Source organism: Dendropsophus ebraccatus, chromosome 5 (genome assembly GCF_027789765.1).
Source record: "Dendropsophus ebraccatus isolate aDenEbr1 chromosome 5, aDenEbr1.pat, whole genome shotgun sequence".
Classification (NCBI taxonomy): Eukaryota; Metazoa; Chordata; class Amphibia; order Anura; family Hylidae; genus Dendropsophus; species Dendropsophus ebraccatus.
Window position 1 is genome coordinate 158,263,326 of NC_091458.1, and position 17,005 is coordinate 158,280,330.

Genomic DNA, 17,005 nt, shown 5'->3' on the forward strand with positions numbered 1-17,005 from the left:
GGAGAAAAAAAAGTGAATGTCAGTGATGTCTTTATATTACACATTACTGTTATATATATATATTATATATTATATATAAAGATCGATGGAATGATGTACAAACTACTACGTGCCATGTACTGCCCGGAGAGGGTACAGAGAGGGACCAATTAATGAAAGGTTTTTATTTTAAAGGGGAACTTATCAGCAGGTTAGCCAAATCTAACCTGCTGATAGCCCCCTACAACGCCAGGGACGCAGGGGAGGAATGTAAGGGTCTTGCCTTTCTCCTCGGTGCTGGTGCCACACTGTTAGTCGGTGTAAACTCCACTTCGGAGAAGCGCAGGACCTGCGCCGAGGAGGAAGGTAAGACACATACCTTCATCCTCAGCGTCCCCGGCTCTATAGGGGGCTATCAGCAGGTTAGAAAATCTAACCTGCTGATAGATTCCCTTTAAAGTTCTCTTAAGTGCATGCAGACAATATAAGGTTTATAGCCAAGGGTGGAGGGGCAGGACCCAGGGCCATGATGTATGTTGAAGCCAGATGAAAAAGGACTTCAGGTGCAATGGTGGCACAGGGAGGGGTAAGTACACTTTTTTGGATTTAGTTCACACACACTCTTGCCTTCCTGTATTTTTTTAAATTTTCCTCTTTAAGTGTAAATTTTCTGGTATAAGGTGCACCAGACTTTGGTGTATCTCCAGACTTGGAAATCCACTCCAACGAGAGAGAAGAGTTGAGTGTGATCTGTTGGGGTCCTGATAGCCACACCGCTCATGTATGCCCAAGGCCAGCGATGTAAACGGGAGAGAAGGCAAGGACTTTTACGCAAACTGAACCAAACACCTGATATACAAGAATAGTAAATTGTTCTGGAGGGAGGCACTACAGGACAGCTGCTCGGTGTATGCACTTCAGTAATATGAGGATTTTACCAGTGACATGTCCTCAGACTGGTTGGATCTTCCAGCTATTCACACACTGCAGATATGTGTATGTTGTAAATATTGTACACCTAGGCCATTATAATTTGGTTACCCAAAATCTAGGGCTCACGGTCATGTCCTCAGCATCGGTAGCATTCTCATGCACATCTACTGAGAGGTACTAAGGGCAGAAGAGTCTGACACCTGATTTCCACTGTCCTTTCCATCACATTTTAATCAGCTTTATAATAATACAGTACTCTGAGCAGCTCACCCTAACCTCCTCTCTCTCGCTCTCCCGAAAAATACTACATCTCTCATATATACATTTGACAAAATGTTATTTTTGTGGCATGGATCAATGGAGTTGTGGATGAAACGCACTATATATTCTCTCTCTTATAAGGAGATACATTGCCAGAAAATGGCTGCAAGCATTGGGATTGTACCTGATCGTATAATAGAAACGATTTGGCTTTATCGGTGGGCAAATGTGAAAAGAACGAGGATGTCTCATGTGAGGGGGCTGAGTTGCTTCGATTCTGTCATAACTCAAAGTAAGAGAGACCAAGGCACTTACATAACCTGTGCAAATAGGGTGCGACCCATTCTATTATCAGTATCAAAATTTTTATTCTTCATTAAAGGGGAAAAATGTATACATAGCCATGCTGCTAGGGCTGCGAGGGACATGTTAGTGATGTATACTTACCTGTCCTGCTCCCCCACCGCTGCCAGTATGTGGGCCGCCCGCAAGCTTTTCATGACGTCCCATTCCAATAGGAAATAGCCAATCTGCATTGACTCCATGCTGAGCGGCCATTTCCGGTGGAGGCTGCATGTCACGTTTTCAAAATGCTGACAGCGGTGCAGAGCGGCCGGCCCTGCAACCAAGGGCAGTGTCCCCAAACAACCCCTTTAATGATGTGACAGAACACAGCAGACACCAAAAATGGGCCCATAGACTTTATACTCATGCTGGCCAAAGCCACCTCCAGAGACCCCACTGACAGATGATGTCGGTGAACATAAGGATCAGAGTTATGGAATTGTCTTGCCCGACCCCTGTGCTTGAGAGAGAAGCCAAAGTCATAGCAGTGTGCCTACAGCTTAAATCAGCTTGTGAAAAAGCGGCCTTGTCGGCAATGAGCGTTCCTGCAGCAAAGCGGGATGGGCAAATATACACGGCTATTATGTTCCCCGTTGCCCTGGCATTATTGCAAGTTAGCAGTTGGCAAAACTACCAAGGAAATTTCACTAAATGCTGGTGTGTAAACTTCACATGCAAGTGTAGACATCATACAAAATGGCCGGGATCAGCGCCATGAAAAAAAAAATACAGGATTCCCTGATGAGTGCACAAAGCGCACAGTGTTTAGAGTGTGAAATGGTTCATTGCCCGTCCACGAATCTCCACTCCATGACCAATGTATGGAATAAAGGTCTACTTTTAACCAGTACAGGCGAGTACCACATTTTTATTATTCTACATCGTATTTATGCGATATACAGTCACATGTTGCACACCACCTGTAGGTCAATATTAAGCGGAGCCACAGAGGACTAGCAACGTCCAAATGTACTGCTATTGTGCAGATATCATACATGCCCCAGTGCATAGTGCCGGAATAGCTCTCTGCTGATGGTTTCTATGATCAGTGCCTATCCTACATAACATTTTACAGCATCATAAGAACGAGAGCATTATTGAGACTGAGTGCTCAGGGACATGGCCCAAGGATTTAGCACAGAAAGCTCATATTGGCCTGATTAATGTACATATGGTTGCATATACATCAATATTGCTAATTAAAGGAGAAGTCCGGCGAAAATTTTTATTATTGTATTGCCCTCCAAAGTTATACAAATCCCTAATATAGACTTATTGCAGGAAATGCTTATAAAGTGCTTTTCCCCTGCACTTACTACTGCATCAAGGCTTCACTTCCTGGATAACATGGTGACGTCACTTCCTGGATAACATGGTGATGTCACGACCCGACTCCCAGAGCAGTGCGGGCTGTGGCTGCTGGAGAGGATGATGGCAGGGGGATGCTCAGTGTCCCTACAGTGCCCTGTGTCCCTCAGTGTCCCCCTGCCATCATCCTTTCCAGCAGCCACAGCCCGCAAAGCTCTGGGAGCCGGGTCGTGACATCACCATGTTATCCAGGAAGTGACATCACCGTGTTATCCAGGAAGTGACATCACCATGTTATCCAGGAAGGGACATCACCAATACGCTACTTTAATAAAAATTTTCACCGGACTTCTCCTTTAATAACAGCGAAATCTGTGTGAGATATAAAAAGTTGTAAAAATTAATGAACAACAAGCATATTATGAAGTTTCTGTGTTTTCAGTGAGAATATATATCAGGCAGCACCAGTTAAATAGTAATAATGCCAGATAAATGGATTCAGTGTTTCTGGGAATAAATAGATTTGTAAGACGGCCAAATTATTGAAATTCATTTGACTACTTGCCCAGCCCAAGATGAACGAATACATAAATATCTTATTGGCTTTCTATACTTTCAATAAACACAGTACAGCATACCCCAAAGGTATAGATTACAGCTCCTACAATGGACTCTTATATGAAGAACCCGGATTCTTGCCTGAAACAAATTAACAATCCCAAATGTAAAATCTAAACCAAGATGCACACAGACAGTTTTCTTGGCACGTTTCACAGGTTCTCATTACTTCAGAACTGCAGATGTGATGCAGAATTTCCCATCATTGTTGTTAGTGCAATGGTGTATGGCAGCTAATATCCAAGCTTACTCAGCTTCTTCAGTGAAATAGCTGAGGCTACTACTTACTATTCCCAGGGCTCATCCTTCAGACACCTGTTTATAGAACAACCTGGCATGAAGAAGCACGCTTGGGAGTGTGCGAAACAGGCCATCTCCCCTTCACTCTTCCTTGCCCTCGTACCTGTTTATGATATGAATAAATCATCTCCTTATTGGAGATTGGAAGTGGTGAGTGACTCGCATTTATTTACTTTTTTTTGTTCATTAAAACAGCATATCCACAATGCACAGGTAAGGCAGCAATTATTTTATAAAGAGATCAAGATTTAGGCCTTCATTTTTTTAACTCCCGTCCTAATGTTCTAATGTTGTACAGGTGACTGCCAGACCAGTAAAGCTTAGACGGTCACACTGCAGAGCTCTTCTTCAGAGTTCACCAACAGGATGTGGTTGTTATTATTGCCTGCCATGCTCCACATATAGTAAAGCTGTAGCAAAGTTCCTGTAAATTAATCTACAACACGGTACATTGTCACCCGCTACCCCACCGCTGCAGAGATACAGAGTCTGCATGAATCAGAACAGATCCTGGCAACATAAAATTTTATTACATACAAAACTAAAGAAAATCTGCAGTTAGCAAATTATTAAGAGAAAGAAAAGGAACAAAACTAAAAATCAGTGAAATATAGATGGTAAAGAATATCAGGCAAATTCAGCTCCCCGGAGAACGTCCCATTAGACTGCCATTCAGCCGAGTCCTATTAATATGATAACTGTACACACTATAACAGTGCTGAGATGCAGAAATATGGGCACCGCAGCAATATCAATAGAGTCAATTAAAATCTCTAATATAAGGTTTATGTATCACAGATCTATTTAACCCTTTGCCTCCTCGCCATAACGAGAACGTTTTTACTTTTCCCTCCACAGGGCTGGTTGGGATGTAATTTTTTTTCCGCTATGATCTCTAGATTTTATTAGTATTGTATTTGTGTAGACGGGAATTTTTTTATAGCTTTTTATTCATGTTAATGTATTAAAAAAAAAAAAAAAAATCTGTAATCCTTGCGTATTTTCCTTTTTCGTTCACAATGCGGGAATAATATTGATCAGGCAATTATGCATGCCACCATACATAGGCTTATTATGGGATAGTTATTTATTATGGGATGGATTTATTTATATTTAAAAAGGCTTACCCAACCTTATTCTTTATGGATCTGTGGACGTTAATTCGACAAATTTAACGGATGTTCCCATAGACTTCCATGGGACAATCTGCGTTGCAATTATGTTCGGTACTAGAGCTTGGCGGTAATTTTTTCAGATCTGTAAAACATGGATTACGGATCCATAAAACTACGGACAGTGCGAACAGCCCAACAGAAATCAATGGGCCCTAAATTTGTCCATAATCGCGAATGCGCAATCCATGTGAATGTAGCCTGCCAGTGTCTGCCAAGCAGAGAAGCAACACCACGTTGTTTGCCTCGGTTTTTTCCCATAAGGTGGGGTCAGTGACTACCCTGTGAAGAACTACGACTGTAAATAAAAGGAAACAAAAAAGTGCTGCAACATTAAACCTATAAGCGATCAGTCTGATCTCTCATATAATCCAGGTCGCCATAGACCGTATCCATACAAGTTGGCTCCATAATGATGCCTGCTGCATCTCACATGTCCGCCTTGTATATGCTTAGATACCATAGAGGAGAGGTGTGTATGTGACAGCCTTGCCACCCAATATTAACAGAATTTAACCAAGGGCGGTAACGAAAAGCCACGTTTCCTGTCGCAGTGTCAATTCCTAGTATACCAAACCACGAGGAAATCATCTTGTTTCTGTGTTTTTATAATCTGGTGGCCCAGGGATCTACTTCTACACAAGTATTTTCCTCTAAAATAAAACTACAAAGGTCTGAGGTTACATAATCTTGAGTTCTGCACCCCGTCTATTAACCCATCTGGTCACAGATACTTGAGAAGACGGCGATGAGTTTCTACGACCAATCGGTTATGTGGACAAGTTGTTTCCAACGACTGAGCCCAGACTGGTAACTGCAAATAGACTTCTAAATAAATTGCTAAAATACAATGGAAAGAAAGTTCCCTTTTCTACAAGACATCGTAGAATTTAGTTTATTTACTTTGAACGGCCATTGATAGCACTTTGTATATAATACATTTTAAACAGACAGTAGACGCTTCCCAGGAAGCTGATGAGAATAACAGGATGTAATATTTTTAACAAGCTAAGCAGCTGTACAAGAAGGATCCCGACAGCTGGACGTTCATCCATTTCCCTAACATTGTAGGTCCGGAGACAGATGAATCCAGGAGACAGAGTGACCTGGTTATTCTATATACCAGAGAAGAGGCCGAAACCTGAATTGATTCTACTGAATAAGATGGATCTTTATCAAATCTATTTGTTACATTCAAGTACTTTACTATTTTATTATAGTTAGAGAAAGGTTTTTTTCCCCCTCTACAATATACAGAAATAGAGCATGAGCTGGTTACCTGCGGCTGACAGTCCTTATCAAGGCTTTACTCTTCTTCTAATAATATCTTGTGTACAGCGGTTGCATTTACACCTATACAAGTGTCGTGTGCAAACAACTGTACGCTCTGAAAAAAAAATAAGGCTAGTGTAGGGCTATGCATTGGACCATTCCATGAAGCAAGGCCAGGAGGTTTACAGAGTATCGAAGGTGGACCCAACTACTAGGGACCTACAGGTGGGGAACCTGGTTATTTGGGATAAAACCTGCTGGGGGGGGGGGGGGGGGGGGGGGGCACTGGAGTAATCTGGCTACTATGAACACCTACCCACCCCAAAGAGGCAATTCCACCTTTTGGGACACTATGTCGGGAAAGAAAAGTAGGGAGCTAGAAGAATGCTGAGCTTGAAGAAACTGTAAGCCCAGATGTGGCGCATGTATGCGGATTTTCTTAGCATTTTGTGCTGCAACAGATCTACTGACAATTGTGGACTTCTGCCACAATTCTTTGACTATTTTTCCAAAAACTTTTCTTGACTGACTTCCACTTCCTGCGAAGTTAAAACCTTATTTAGCACATATGCAATGTGTTACGGCCTTTGGGGTCACTAAGTGGCAATTGATGGTTTAGTGGGATTTTTATTGTAGGTCCGGGCTGTATCCCTATTTTCCAGGTGGGACTCGGGCTGTCTCCACCTTCCCTCCATATCGGGAAGACAGCAGGTTTCAAATGCCGATGGTTCAGGTTCATACAAACCCAAACCTCGTCCCAGTTTGCTCATCTCTAGTCATTAGCTCTACAAGCCTGCCAGCTCACATTACTCTTGGCACTGCTCTCATCCCTATAGCTGTATTTTGCAATCTGCAATGGTGGGCTGTATAGGACACATTGCAGTCTATGGGCCAATGCACACAACCTTAAATGCCATGGTTCATACATTGACGGGGAGCCCAGACTGCAAAACAGTACAACCTGCACTTATATGGTTCATTTTGCGGTCTGGGCTCCACGGACTTTAATCCCCTTTACAAGCGCACGGTCCACAATTGTAGGCCGCACATCTATGGGCCATCTGCAGTCATAGACGGCGCCTTGGGTCTTGCTTTCGGATGTGTGAAGGAGGTCTTAGTATGCTCCTATACACCACTTTGATAACAGGACCGCATCGCACTGATTGGCTGAGCGGGACGTGAAGACGCCAGGAGCCCCGAGCATGGAGATGGTGATGTATACGCTCTGGTGGCGGGGGGTTAACAGGGCGGGCTGCTGACATACTCGCAGTGGGATGTCCATACCACTGGGAGTTTGTCTGCCCATAGAGTGTACAGGGCAGGGATCTGCAGCAAGAAGTGCTGGGGAGGATGAAAGAAGTAACAAGCTCTCACCTCCTCCGCTCCAGCGCTGGTGCCAATATTCTGCAGCTCTGGTCTCCCAGTCCCGGATGCTTCCGGGGGTGTGATGTGTTAGGCCTGCTCAGCTAGTCAGCAGCTGAGGCAGGACCCCGCTATGGCTGCAGACTGGCTGAGCGGGCCTAACGCGTCATGTGCGGGTCTCCACTCAGACGTAGAAGCGTCTGGGGGACCGGAGCTGTGGGATACTGGCACCAGTGCTGGAGCGGGGGAGGCGAGAGTAATAGTTTTTTTTATACTGTAGATTAGAACAAGCGTTTACACAATGAGGTTTTTAAGTGGATCCCTGGAGGCGCTCTTATTATATGAATATAAGCCTTGTGCTTTCATATGTCACAGAGTCTGTCTCTTTAACTGGATTACTCAGAGTTCGGGGGAGGAAAAAAAAACAAACACTTTCTTGACATACCGAGATGCTTAAAATGGGTTATGAATTGCAAAGTTACTTAACAGGAGTTTGATAGAACTGATAGAGAGGTGTAACTGCAGAATGCCACGTAACTTGTAATTATCACCTAGATGGTCCTTATAACCTGGAACACTCGGCCATAACCCTCTGTATCACACATGATCATCACTGGTAACGTGGCACATGGCTTTTAAAAGGATTCATAACTAGTGACCCACACCTGGCAACGCACAATGGATGAATAAAAATGAATGAACGATAACTTGGACACATATGGATTTTTTTTAGTATGCAATAAAAATTCACTCTATGCTGAATCTTCCCTTGTAGCGGGGTTACATAAATATCCAGTACTTGTTATCGCTTCCTGTGGGCCACGTGATTTGTACCATTAACAGTCTACAGGTGGCAAAAAGTAGCCTCCTCATGGGACCTTTTACATGGGACGATTATTGTCCTGTGTAAAAGACAAAGGCAAAGATGAACAAGCAAATACTTGTTGGTTAGCAAGTTGCATCTTTAAAGGGGTAAATCAGTCTAAATGTTTTCCTTTCAAATCAACTGATGCCAGAAAGTGCCTGAGATTTGTAATGTACTTCTATTTAAAAATCTCCAGTCTTCCAGTACTTATCAGCTGCTGTATGTCCTGCAGGACATGGCATATTTTCTCGTGTGACACAGTGCTCTCTGCTGCCCCATCTGTACATGTCAGGTACTATCCAGAGCAGGAGATGTCCTATTGGGATTTGCTGCTGCTCTGGACAGTTCCTGATGCCGCTGACGTCAATGGGCTGCCCGAACAATCTAAAAGATCATTCTGGTGGCCCCTCCCACTGCTGCCAGATAGGCACAGGCAGCGAGTGTGGAAGAAGGGGGAAGGGAGCACTGAGCTGACAGGCCAGCCTTCTATTCCCCTGAAACATTGGGCTGCGCAATACTGCCTTAAAGGGAATCTGTCAGCTGTATTCATAATGCAAACCACTGACATTGTTAGATAGCTGTCAGGATAAGGAGACACATGGTACCTTTCATATATCTATTTGCGCTTCCAGAATGTGGAACAACGCTTTTATTCAACGCTTTCCGAGTCCCCAGCAGGGTCAGGTATGAAAGAGGGGAGTAGGGAGGTGTTACAGCTTGCTGCACTTCAGCAGCTCAGGAAAGCCCCTGACTCTTCATACTATAGAATAAAATCCACATCCTGGAAGCATAGATGGATTTATAAAAGGTAACATGAGTCTCCTTACCCTAAAGGCTATCTAGCAGTGTCAGCAGTTTGGAACATGAATTACAGTTGACAGATTCCCTTTAAAAAGGAGTACTTTGGCGCCCCCCCCCCCAAAAAAAAGGGGGGGGGGGAAGAGAGAAACAAGACACACAGCTGATAAACTTACCATCCCTCCAGTGACTATCGCCACTTGAATCTCCCGCCGGCCGTGTCCCCGTCATTGTCGCCCGCTGTCCTCAGATCTCCCTCACTTTCGGTTTGTGGAGCAGTGAATGGGAGAGAAAAGGCTGCTGGCCTCCCTCTTCAGTGGATGAGAGAGGAAAAGGCTGCTGGTGCACTTGCGCACCGGCAGCCTTTTCATTGGCTGGAGCGCATCACATGGCTTCTATCTTGCTCAGCCAATCATGGTTGAGCAACCTGGAAACCATGTGATGCACTCCAGCCAATGAAAAGGCTGCCGGTTCGCAAGTGCACCAGCAGCCTTTTCCTCTCCCGAAGAGGGAGAAGGCCAGGCCCACCCCCTGCTCTGACAACATCGACCCAAGATGGCGCCCAGGGGAAGAGGACAGGGTCGACAGTTATTTGGTACTTATACCTTATTTAACTTCCGGGAGAGGGGGGTGGGGACAGGGCCAGATGGCTTATTAACACACATTACAAAGTTATATACTTAGTAGTGTGTGTTAATTAAGCTTAAGAAAACTAACCGCCAGAGTACTCCTTTAAGTCTGCTAGTAGCTTCATAAAAACACTCAGTAGGTCTCTGTGTGAAAGTTTTTTTGTTAATCTAATATTTTTAATTTAATCTAATGTGATCGAATTCATCTACACAGCCCAGATTTGTGTAAACAGCCCATAGCAACCAATCACAGCTCGGCCTTTGTCTATGGTAATATAAAAGCTGTGCTGTGATTGGTTGCTGTGGGCGGTTTACACCAGTTTCTATTTTACACTTTGATAAATCTGGGTCAAAGTCTTAGCAGCCTGCGCAAATATTTTACATTGAAGAAACCAGGAACTAAGCGTCCAAATAGCTATAAACTATAGAAGAGGAAGGAAGCAGAAATATACTGTAAAGATGCATCATGTGTGTCAGTAGATGGAAAGACCCACAAAGCAGTATGTAACTTGCTCACTGCATGTCCGGTTAGGTTTTCCCCTATGTTAGATCAACATTTAATCAGATGCTGTAAGAGAGATTACTGGGTGCTGGAAGTCAATGTCCAGATGTTAGAGGAGTTATCCAGGCTTAGAAAAACATGGCCGCTTTCTTGTCCTTACCTTACGCTTTTCTTTTGTTGGATTGTGGTTCTGCAGCTCAGATCCACTGAAGTTTTAAGAGGTACTCTGGGCTGGGGTTATTTTTATTGTATGGCCGGGGAGGGGGTGGATATAGAAGCCGCCGGTCACTTACCTCCCCGGTCCCAGTGCTTCCTGGTCTGAGCTGCGGCTTGAGACGTGACGTCTTAAGGCAGCTCAGCCATTTAGCGGTCGTAGCGGAGTACCAACTCGGCTGCTAAATGGCTGAGCTGCCTTGAGACGTCATGTCACAATCCACAGCTCAGACCGGGACCCGGCGCTGGAACACGGGGAGGTAAGTGACCGGCGGCACCTATATCCACCCCTTCCCCGGCAGTACAATAAAAATAACCCCAGCCCAAAGTATCTCTTTAAGGGAATCTGTTGGACCTGTCATTCCGGCTGCCGGGGCAGAGCCCGTCTGAACCCCCTGGTAAAGCCCCAGATACTTTCCCCCCTCCTGGAAGTCCCGCTCCTGGACCCGGTCCGGGTGCAGAGACATCGCTGCCTGAAGCTGTGCGCATGTTATGCTAATCACTAACGATGAGTGCGACGTCCACAGAAAGTAACTGCTCCAGTCATCTACTATGGACGTCGGACTCATCTCTAGTGATCAGCATAGCGCGTGCACATCTCTGGGCAGTGATTTCTCAGCGCCAGGATCGGGACCTCCAGGAAGGGGTAAGTATCTGGGGCTCCACTGGGGGGGGGGGGGGGGGTGTCAGGCAGGCTCTGCCCCAGCAGCGGGGGTGACAGGTTCCCTTTTAATAAGTGTGGCAAAAACTAGTTAAAGTAATGCTGAAAAGATCAGTGTATCACTTACATCATTCTATTCAGCCGTTCTCCTAATATGCAGGAGAATAGGATTCTTCCAACACCCCTACCCCCGGCCTCCAGCTGCTGATTGACAGTCGACTGCCGCAGCTCACTGTTTGGCTGAGCGGGTTGTCAGGCCGCCAGCAGCCACAAAAGAAACTGGAACATGGACCGGGAATGTATGCACCAGGCCACGGGGGGTTAAGGGGGCTGCCGATTACATTTTTGCAGAGGGATGACATTTCTGCTGCGAGTATGCAATCCTATTAAAACTGACAGGAGGGAAATCGCAGCAGATTTCGCTGCAAACTCGCAGCATAAAATCTGCTACAAATCAGTTACTTGTGAGCTCATCCTTAACTGGTTTGCAGAGTTATGTTTACTTGTCCTCTATCCACAGGATAGGGGACAATGAGATCACGTGGTGGTCAGACCTCTGTGCCCGCTCCAGTGATCTCTAGAATAGCATCCCAAATCCTTTGTTTTTAATGGAGCCGCAGGTCGGCATGTGACCCGCAGCTCTATTCATTCTCTATGGAGCAGTCCAATATATGAGAGTACAACACTCAGTTATATCTGGCAACTCCATAGAAAGTGAAATGGCTGCTGCAAACCCCCCCCCCCCCCCCCCCCCCCCAAAAAAAAAAAAAAAAAAAAAAAGTCAGTGCGCCGTTCTAAAGATCCCCAGGGGGGGCACAGAGGTCGAACCCCTCATAATCTCATACCTGTCTCCTATTCTGTGGATACTGGACAAAGAAAAATAACTCACTATAAATAAATCACTTTAAAATTTAATATAACAATTTGAAAGACTTGGTTAGAATGGAAGTGCTCTCTACAAAGTTGACCTATAGGTGGAAATTATTGTAAACCATCTTCCCTATACATCAAGGATGCAATTCATGAGGGCATACATGTGTGATATTTCCTTTATAGTGATGAAGAATATAGAACAATGTCCCTCAGGAATGGAAACGAGCAACGCCTTGCTAAGTAATTGTATTCCAAGAAAGGATAGTCATGTCAAGAAATAACAAAAACAGGTACTGCACACCCATCCTAGAGGATGACACAAATTCCTCTATGTATTTCATATACACTTGACTGGCAGAAGAAAAATCCAGGAAAAAGCCTGCTCATAGGGTCCTATTACACGGAGCAATTCTTAACCACTAACGATAAACGATCGCAAACGAGATGGTTTAACGTTAACCTGAAAAACGTTTATCATATTACACAGAACGATGGTCGTTCGTTAGGATCGTTATTGTGATCGTTACTATGATCATTTACTCCCTCTAATCCCAGCAAAACAATGGACAATGTTGCAATTACACTGAACGATTAGTAAACAAATGCAGAACTTGAGCGAACGAATGTGGAATTTCAGCGAACGATTAACGATAATTTTAGGTTCAGATCTAAATCAAGGATTAACAACACAACCGATTTTTCGATCGCTGCCTGCAATTACGATTATCGTTTAAATACGAACCATATAACGATTTTTTGCACGATAATCGTCCCGTGTAATAGGGCCCTTAGAATTACTATTTTGCTGCCAGTTCCTTAAATACTTAGGATGCTATTACATGGAGCGATTTTTAATGATTGACAACTATAAAACGATCACAAACGAGATTGTTTATCGTTAACCTGAAATCGTTCACCATATTACACAGAACGATGGTCGTTACGATAGTTATCGCAATTGTTACTATGATCGTTTATTCCTTCTGATCCCAGCAAAACAATGAACAATGTGGAATTACACTGAACGATTAGTGAAAAAATGTGGAACTTGAGCAAACAAATGTGGAATTTTAGCGAACTATTAGCGATAATTTTAGGTTCAGATCTGAATCAACGATCAACTACATACAACCGATTTTTCGATCGTTGCCTGCAATTACACAGAACGATTATTGTTTAAATTCGAACGATATAATGATTTTTCGTCCTGTGTTATGGGGCCCTTAGAATTACTATTTTGCTGCCAGTTCCTTAAACACTTACAGTGAGGATGTGTCTTCATATAAAAGGGGTTGTCCAGACATTAATGAATTACACAAATATGAAGCATCAAAATAAAAAGCAAGGCATACTCACCTTTACCAAGCACCTGCAGCTGCTCCCAGTCTCTTTGTCACTGCTGCTGGTAACTGATGACGCATAAACTGACACACTCCGACTTGGGCGGTACACTGTTGGGGCTGAGCAGGGGGCTTATGCATCATCAGCTACTGTAAAATAGGGGTAAGAGGAGGATACGCTTCAGCTGAGGCGGCTCAGGAGAGGTGAGGTAAACCACCCAGTCACCTTTTTCCTGGTGTATGCTCTGCACGGCTGATGGGAGGCCAGGGAGCACACCAAGGCGGGGAGGAGGAGTGATCTATTCCTGTGATTGATATATTAGGATTTACCCCTGCTAACAGGCAGAAATCTACGCCTGCACCGGGGCATTATTACCTGAAGCATCACCCATACCTTATTGCTGCCCAAAGTAAAGCTGCCCAGCGATCAAACAGCACTTGTTTCAGTGTCACATTCAGCTCAGTCACTATACATTGTGCAATACATACTGGGGTAATGTGATGCACATCAGTGAAAAACACAGATGCAAAAGGGATGTAATCTCAGATGTTTTTTTTCATGGACCACGGAAGTAGACAACGGATTTAATCCAGCGGCCCTTGAAAATCACCGAATGTGAGAATGCAGCCTAAATGTTCCAATGTAAAAGGACCCTTACACCCATGTGACCAGGAAGCCTGTCTCTCTCTAGTGCCCGAGGCTGCCCGATCTCCTGAGAATCCCCAGTGATTAAGTTACCACAGTTTACACATTGACTTCTAATGGTTATGCCTCACCTACTTGAGTGGGCTCCCTGCCACAGCATGAATGTAGCTGTGCTTTAAAGTCCCATGGAAGGGCAGAAACTGCAGGCAGGCTGGTAGGGGCAGGAAAAGAATCAAGACCCGAACTCACCCATCCTTGTTCCTCTGATGTGCAGCTCCCAGGTCCCGCTGACAGCCGGATTTCAGCTTTACAAACCCGGCTTCACCAGCTGAAATGTCATGGCCCGGCTGAGCAATCGCCCAGTGTCCAATCCCAGTCACTGATTGGCTGGGTGGGCAATAAGTCAGCCGAAGGCGCGATGTTGCAGCTAGCAAAGCTGCAAGTCACAAGCTGATGTGAACAGGACCCAGGAGCTGTGCATCGGAGGCACGGGGATGGGTGAGTACATCTCTTTTTTTCCTACCCCCACCAGCCTGCCTGCAGATTTTGTCCTTCCATAGGACTTCTCCTTTAACATTCTGCCAATTCTTGTGAAAAGTAAAATATATAAGGACTAAATGGACTGTTTCCTTTTTAACTGAACAAAAAATAGTTACTGCTAAAGGTCCTTGCAAAGCAATCTCTGCAGAATGAAACGATCTAAACCGCATTGGTGCACACACACTTCAGAGTACTTCATTGCCTCGCAGGAAATCCCCGCAGTTCTCAGCTTTCAGTCTTGTTCAGGGGAATTTACAGTCATGCTTAGAATAAGGAGGCCAAACTGAAAAGGTCTTCTTTTACGTCTATAAAGCAGGACAGAAATTATAATATAGTAACATAATGAAGCCGCTGTTCCAGAGCTGTTGATATCCAGTTTTTCGAGCATCCAACAACAGGCATGCTGAGACATGTAGTTTCACATCACCGGCAGCTGCTTACAGCACAAGTAACATGAGCGTGGGACATTCACTGCTGCGTCTACCTTTGGCTCCTAAACTCAAAGCTTTAGAAATCAACAGTACAAGCTCTGTAATAGGTTTCTTTCTGTACTCTCTCTTACCTTCCCCCCCCCTCACTTATCTGTTCAATATAGAGATGAACGAACCTGGAGCATGCTGGAGTCCATCCGAACCCGAACTTTCGGCATTTGATTAGCGGTGGCTGCTGAAGTTGGATAAAGCCCTAAGGCTATGTGGAAAACATGGATAGTCATTGGCTGTATCCATGTTTTCCAGACAACCCTAGAGCTTTATCAAAGTTCAGCAGCCCCAGCTAATCAAATGCCGAACGTTCGGGTTCAGATGGACTCGAACCCGAACCCGGTTCGCTCATCTCTAGTTCAATATCAAGGCAACGTCGTCTAAATTACAGAGAACAGAGTGAAGACGGGTTTGCTGTGTCCATTATAACCTATGGAGGGGGGGCAAGTAAGCAGGAAGAGGAGACAACCAGACCTGCAGTTTGGAGACTGTCTGGCTACAGAAAACACTGGATTCACAGGTCAGACTTCTCTGTGCTGGTCTGGGAACTTGGTTAGAAAAGATGGCAGGATGTTACGCTGTTCTGGCTTCTATACTGCAAACTGCAGTACTGGTTCTCTCCTCTCCCTCAGCTCCTCCCCCCTCTATAGGTTATAATGGACACCGCAAAGCAACCTTCACTTTGCTTCTCTGCAACAGATAGGGGGAGCTGAAAAACAGCCTTGTCAGTAGGGAAAAAAAGCTATTTAGCCTAATAAAACCTATAACGTAGTTTCTTAAATAGCTTGCACTATTGATTTCTGCAAAGTTGTTTAAAAGTACATACACTTTTTTTGGTAACCAAAACCAGGAGTGGATTGAAAAAACAGAAAGGCTATGTTCACACACTGTTGAAATTGAAGTTGTCTGAATTGCCGCCATTTAATGGCAAATAACAGCAGCCCTGCAGTTCCTGACACAAATGTCGGTGGCAGCAGAGGGGCCTATGTCGCCCTTTTCTGCTGCATCTCAGTGGAAATTTACATATAAGGAAAAAGTAGTACACATTCAACTTAATTTATAATTCAAATTAATATAACTTTACTAAAGCAATGCATTAAAAGAAAACAAAAAAAAACAAACAAACAAAAAATCTTTACTCTCTGCAGTACCCTTTAAAGACGATTGATGAAAAATAAGTCTGCACATTCTTACCTGTGTCTTGGCGAAACTGTGTAAGGGTTGCAATATCAATAATGTACGGAGCCAACTTAGAATCAGCCTGTCCAAGCGCGATGCTATTGCTGTTCCCAAGTGCACGGGTATTTTTCTGTTGCTGGTAAGACTGCATGCATTGCTCAATGTAGTTGCTGACTATACTGCTGTACGGTTTCCATTTACCAAGTTCATCATGCCATTCCCAAACAGCTACCGCTAGAGACGCTGGATTCCATTGGCTTGCCACTGCAGGGGGTCCAGATGGGCCTGCAGCTCCCCCGTTTTGAGGTAGGCCTGCTGCCATTCTATACCACAGACTATTATTAGGTCAGAAAAAATGATACTACTGCTTATAAGGCCCTTTCAGGAACAGTAGTGGTTTCTTCATGTACCATCTTCTTGACCTGTTAAAAAAAAAAAAATAAAAATTGATTTATGGAACGGTCACATCAATTTCTGCAACAAAACTAAAGCATGTGACTATGGTCTTAGTGCAATGTATCATTAGGGAATGATTCATGGAGTACATGCAATAAAATAATCACTAATCCTAACATAACTATAGGCCACATTCACATGTTCAGTGATTTTTCTGGGCCGCAAAACCTCCCTCTATTTTTTCTCTGTGATCACGGATGTGATGTCAGCACAAGACTAAAAAGCTTCAGGAGACTGGACCTGGATACAGTAAGTATAGCTGTTATATAGC

At 44.3% G+C, this 17,005-nt stretch overlaps 1 protein-coding gene across 5 annotated transcripts in view; it reads right to left on the reverse strand.

Moving 5' to 3' along the window:
* Window positions 1-17,005, reverse strand: part of DTX2 (deltex E3 ubiquitin ligase 2) — a 49,120-nt gene that overhangs the window by 26,312 nt on the left and 5,803 nt on the right. For all 5 annotated transcript variants that reach the window (XM_069971733.1, XM_069971731.1, XM_069971732.1 and 2 more), the window contains exon 2: window positions 16,294-16,700. In XM_069971733.1, the coding sequence (XP_069827834.1) occupies window positions 16,294-16,600 (307 nt within the window). In that variant the 5' untranslated portion in view covers window positions 16,601-16,700. The remainder of the gene's footprint in view (window positions 1-16,293; window positions 16,701-17,005) is intronic.